Source organism: Phyllostomus hastatus, unplaced genomic scaffold (genome assembly GCF_019186645.2).
Source record: "Phyllostomus hastatus isolate PE091 unplaced genomic scaffold, TTU_PhHast_1.1 phas_scaffold_93, whole genome shotgun sequence".
NCBI lineage: Eukaryota > Metazoa > Chordata > Mammalia > Chiroptera > Phyllostomidae > Phyllostomus > Phyllostomus hastatus.
Window position 1 is genome coordinate 5,205,595 of NW_025334042.1, and position 6,000 is coordinate 5,211,594.

Below are 6,000 nucleotides of genomic sequence, written 5' to 3' on the forward strand. Positions count from 1 at the left end.
GGACAAGCATTATAATTTATAATGTAAAAAGTAACACTAATACATACTTCTGCCAGATGACACAAAACCAAATGTTCCTCTCCCAAACACACTGTATTACATAATCAGTTATTACATTTTGTCCAGATGCCGATCCAAAATAGTTATGTTTCAACATCCATACATATAAATGGAAAAATAGTACATCAATATGTTTGAAAAAAAGCAAGTCAAGTCTACTCATTGTTACCTAAATTGCCAGAACACATAATTGTCTCTTGCTTAATTTATCATTCCTAGGCAAAGTAAAAATTTCCTAACTGTGCATTCTTATCTACTTTCAAATAAGGAAAGGCATCAATTTAGTAAAAACAGAGAAAGGAATGGTGTCCTGAGTATTGGATTAAATTCTCTTTAAAAAAATACACCCTCTCTATATTAGCAGCTTTTAGTCATTAAAAAACCTCTGGAAAATATATAGACGAATAAAACATAAAAGATTTCTAAAATCTAAGTTAATGTTAGTATCTCCATTAAATACAAATGGGAGTCATTTGCCCAGTTTTTGTTTCTTTATCTTAAAAAATAGGGGGTAGGGTAAAACAGGTGCAAAATGTCTTATTCAAACCCTAAAAGGCCAAATGTTTGTAGGAATTGGAATTTTTCAGATCTTAGAAAGTTAAAATAGTATATATATCATACATAAATTAACATGGTTAAGCAACCATATTTATCACCATGTACTACAAATACAAAATATCTCCTTCAACCAATGACCTTAGTGACCTTAGCCATACAAAATACAGTAAGATAACAGATCTAAATACTCTGCCAGAAGTATTGTATTACTAACATCCTTTCCTTTGCCCTGCATTCACTCTACACACTTTTCTCTAAAAAGCTCATTATCTATTTTCCCTAGGTAATTCAGAAGCAAAACTGTAAGGATTCAAAGTAAAGGAATGCAGGATGCTCTTCTCTCATTCCCCTTTCCAATCTGCCATTTCTGATCTGTGGATTGGGAAACAGAGCGTTAAGTGTCAAATGACAATCTGGCAACCGTTCAGTTTACTGCATATTTATTGATAACCTACTAAAAACTACACAATATAAAAAATACTAGTAATGTCAAGATAAACAGGACAAAGCCCTACCTCTTAGGTGCTTACAGTCCAGTGAAGATTATGGTGGATAATGACATTGAACAGTAAATTACCGTACAGTGGGACACATTCAATAAAAGCAGTATGACAAAAGGATTTTGAGAGCCAGATAAATTTTCATTAAAAAAGTGATACCAGAGTAGAATTTGACGAATAGTAAGTTAATCAAACAGAGAAATGATAGTAAAAATATACCAACTTCACATACACACAAAGCAGAAAAAAAAAAAAAAAAAGAAAACTTTCAGGATAGGTGGCAAACATGTCTAATAGGACAGACACACACACACACACACACACACACACACACACACACGGATCCTGAGTCTAAACATATACAACGTATTAAAGTGTATCCAGAAAATGGAAATTTTCTGGGTTTTTCCCCCTGGATAATTCACTTTGCATTTCCCTATTATATAAGCTAAGAGTCTCAACAAAAAATAACATTGTAAACCATTTTATTAGTTCAAAATGCAGTATACTCCCAAATGATATATCTGGAGATTTGCATCTGTATTTCCAAGAACAAGGTGTTAGAAAACATATTAGGAATTATTTTCAGGTCATCTTAACAGTACTAAGTAAGTAAATAAGTGAACAAAACACATTAGCATGTTTTAAGAGTTTAAAAAAGGAAGCCAAATGGAAAAACCAAAGTAACAAAAAAAAATACATAACTACTATATAAATTGAGGAAAGTTTCAATGAATCAAGGTAAAAGTAATAAAATAATTTAAAAAACTTAAAATCCTAATGCTTATTCTACTTCTTTTCAAAGACAGACTTTCTACAACAGACAGCAATTTTAGTATACAGCTCTTTAGAATATCTGGGAAAAGTCACAACGGCATTCAATTCACTGGAGTATCACCAGTAGAAATCACCCTCAGTAAGAAGAGTCACCTGTATAATCAACCAGAATGGCTCCTATCATAGCACGAGATCCCTTGATATCAATACTGTATGTAATTCTATTCAAACATTACAGTGCAACTCAGATTAACTCTGCCTGTAAATTGCTCTACCTAGTACCTTGGTTTCTTTTGCTTCTCTGTATTACAAAATCTACTAGATCTCTACATAACAAATAAATTCTTATTTGGTGTTATCCTCTAGGACTATCACTGTTTGCATAAGTTGTCCTCAAATGCCTATTTTAAGCAAGCACATTGAAAGTTTGCTTTTATGTAATCATAACAGAATGAACTTTCTACAGTTAAAAATTTTAAGACAATTAACAAAAAATTAACTTATTTACCAGTCTATTAATGTATACTCACTATTTCATACACAGAAAATCTTACGAAGCAATTTGTCACTAAAAGGGCAAATGAAACTTTAACTCTCTACAGATTGAAAAATTCTGTAAGGGTCTTTCAAAATACAAGTACTTTTAATATTAATACTTATTGAAGAGATAAAACAAAACCTTGTTAGAAGCATTTCTAAAAAATCTACTCATAATTCTGAAGTACTTATTTACTTTTGAAGAAACAGAATATCCAGGTTATAACTAACTGTAAAGTATCTCTCAAGAATCAAAAAGTAAATTAAATACCCAAAGTTATTAAGTAAAAACATAGGTAAATAGTTCTCTTAGAGAGGAATAGCTAAGTTTTATCTTCAAGATCAAGTACTTTGCAAATAAAAGGGACATAAGTCACTCATCTTCATACATGTTGCCCTCATTTTTCCACCACGTAAGTTTACTTTAAAACGAAAGTGTAACAGAAACTGAAAAATTTTTAAATGTTGTATTTGTTGCTTGGTTAAACACAAAGGCAATTCTCATTCCCCAAGAGTATCAGATTAGATTACAGATATCTCCACACAATATACTTAGAATAAAAGGTTTCTGCCAACAAATGATACCTACATTAATTCATTTTTATTGATGCAGCATTACTCAGGATGCAAAAAAGGTGAAAGTTTTTTGGTTCCTTCCTAATGTACAAAGTATTCACAGAAATCACAGTAATTCAAGCCCTGGGGCGGGGAAGGGGGGGAATGATAGAAAAGGAACTTTTTAAAATTAAATGAGGATATTAAAGTCAAGAAAAGTGAAGCAGGAGTTTTGCCTTTTTACAGTGAAATCTTGTATTTTTCCTACTGATTTAATATTGCAAAAGAACAACGAACTAGGGAGAAGTTCAACATAAAAAGCTTCCTAAAGATAGTGGTCCATTTGTAAGTATTTCAATGAAAAGAAATGCAAATGTAGACACCTAACCATTTCAATGTAGTAGACATTTAACCATTTCAATCCACCCTTTAAATCTAGAATACAGTCATCCTCCATAATTGCAAAAGAGCTGTGTTCACTGACATTTGGGAAACAAATGTCCAAAAAAAAAGCAAGTATTCCCTAACAACTCAACATAAACGTGATTATGTAAGTACATAAATACGTTCAAATTTCTACCCCACTCCACTCCCAATAATCTGTTGTTTCAAAGAGCAAATCAAAAGTGGCACTTATTCCAGAGGTCCAGAAATTCCTCTTAAGCATGACAGGAAATATGTTCAACTTTCAACTAAATTCAAGTACCATGAACAGATTTTAACTCAACACCTTCTACCATTTCGCCAAAAATTTAAGGGTTGCTATCAGTGTATACTTAATATTTTTATACTTATTAGAAACCGTCCTGAGGATTAAGAATGAAATAGGATCCTCTGACCAAGAGTTTTAAGAAAATGAAACAAAAGGTGTTCAGTAGGTCTTTTGGATGTTGAAAAGTGAAGGCACCTCCAAGGATTCAAAGGAAGTTGATGTTTAGGTTCCTTCCGAGAGTTGTGGTACCCGTATGTAAGACTTTTATGCTGGTAATTACCGTACTCATTGGGCCTGGAATAACTGCAAATTCTAAAACCTTGGAAATGCTTTTACAAAAGACTACAACTCGCATTCCAAAACGATCTCAGTCACCAAGAGTCACAAGGTCTTTCCTAGAGCCTCACCTAAGAACTAGGGGGGCCACTTTTAACCCCACTCATTTCTTCCGTAAAACTTTTAAATTAGACTCAAGCCAGCAAAAGGTGGAGAGGCTCCGGCGGAAGTAGAAACCCAAGGCCAGCAACTTCACAGACACAAGCGTCTCGGGTTCCTCCGCCACCCCAGGACTATCCGGCCTCAGTGTCTACCACATCACGGAAGCTTCGCCCGTGGCAAAAGCAGCATCACAGTTGCACTCCTTCATGACCCAAAGCCTTCGGTATGCCAGAGCCTGGAGGCTCCTAAGACCCGTTAGCCAGTCCAATGTCCCTCATCTTTTACATGGGCACAGACACACAAGTTGCAGGTGATGTGCGTGTACTGAGAGAATGTGAACAGCCTGGGACCGCGGCAGCGCCGTCTAAAGCGGGCCGGGGCTCCTTGGCTACTACCGCTGCTGCCTTCTCTTCTTCCTCAGGAAACAGCGCGGCGCAGGCTCCTACGCGCTGGCGGGAGCCTGTGGGAGCGCAGCCTGAGGAAAACCCCAGCGCCCTCGGAAGGGACCGGGCCTAGAATCCAGAGCTGCAGCTGCAGCTACCCAAGTGCCGCGACGCCTTACGTCCTATCCACCACCCTCTCAAACACACCCCCTCCCTCCACCGCCGCCACCCCCCCTCCCCGCCCGCTCCGCTCTCCCTCTCTCGATTGGAGCCGAGACAAAAGCAACGGGAAGCGGCGGGCCGGGACGCTGCCCGCGGACCCCAGGTGCGACCGGACCGGCCCCAAGGCATTCCCCTGCCTTGCGGGGGCCCCGAATCCGCTGCCCCAGCCGCGCGCCCCGCTGCCAGACTTCCGAAAATTTGCCAAAAACTCACCGCATGAATTTTCTTGTCCCGCGGATCCAAGATGGCGACGTATCCACCGCGGAGGCTGCTGGGAGCAAGACCTTTACCCTCTGACCCCTGCCGTGACCCCCGTCGTTCCGGCTTTCTTCAAGGCGGCGGCGGAAGGTGGGAGCAGCGATCGCGGTCGGGACAAGGTTGGGGGTGGGTAAAGTCCTTTCCGCGTCTTCGAGAGTGAGTGGGGAGAGGCGTTTCACTCCACCTCGTCCCTCCCTCACCCTCCACCGTGTCTCCCACCAGCTCACCCAGAGGCTCGTAGCTTTTCGGTTGCCGTTATAGCGAGCTGGGCCTGTGCGGCCGCTACAGTTCCCCTGGGGCGGGTTGCTTCACTGAGGGCGCGGGCCCTGGGTGCGAGGTGGGCCGCGGGGTCCAGGGGCGGGGATTGGTGAGGTGGCATGGGTCCGCCCTCCCTCAGGATGCTGAGCGTGTTTCTGTTTCTGTTTGTGTACGTGTTGGACACCCCGCCCTGTCACCCAACACCTGAAACAAATTGATCGCTGTCTCTTTTTCCTGCCTTAGCCCCCACAACCTCTGGTGTTTGTGCACCCGCTTCCAGGGACCCGGAGCAAGTCACCAACCAACCCCTTCCGAGAGGTGAGTTCCCCTCTGCCGAAACCACTGGTATTTTGTAGTCACCACCCTTACTTTCTTGACTTGGTAAGAGGGAGCATATTGGGGAGGGAGGGAGCTTATTGGAGAACAAGTTTTTAAAGCACGGTCAGGTGATCTCGCGCGGGCTAACTTAGATTTGCAGCATGTTCTCTCGCCCCCACTCCTCAGTCCCCACAGAAGGTTAAAGGACTTAACAAACTGTTAGCAAGACCTTTTGAAATTACTGTGGCTTTGGTAGAAACTTAAGATGACTGAAAGGTCTCAGCTTTCCAGAAAGATAATTGTCACTCAGTGAAATTAAATTTGCTTTGTTTGAAATAATCTCTGTCCCTTTTTATATTGATAAACTCTTCTCTTTTTGTTATGACCGGACATTTTTGAACTTAAAAAGAGCTTCTGTGTTTTG

At 40.3% G+C, this 6,000-nt stretch overlaps 1 protein-coding gene across 2 annotated transcripts in view; it reads right to left on the reverse strand.

Annotated features, from left to right (window-relative positions):
* CNOT2 (CCR4-NOT transcription complex subunit 2) overlaps window positions 1-5,079 on the reverse strand; it is a 107,401-nt gene extending 102,322 nt beyond the window's left edge. The window contains exon 1 of one of the 2 annotated variants that reach the window (XM_045829954.1): window positions 4,956-5,079. In XM_045829954.1, coding sequence (XP_045685910.1) covers window positions 4,956-4,960 — 5 coding nt within the window. In that variant the 5' untranslated portion in view covers window positions 4,961-5,079. The remainder of the gene's footprint in view (window positions 1-4,955) is intronic. The other variant, XM_045829955.1, reaches the window with a different exon arrangement.
* Between the last annotated feature and the right edge of the window lie 921 nt (window positions 5,080-6,000).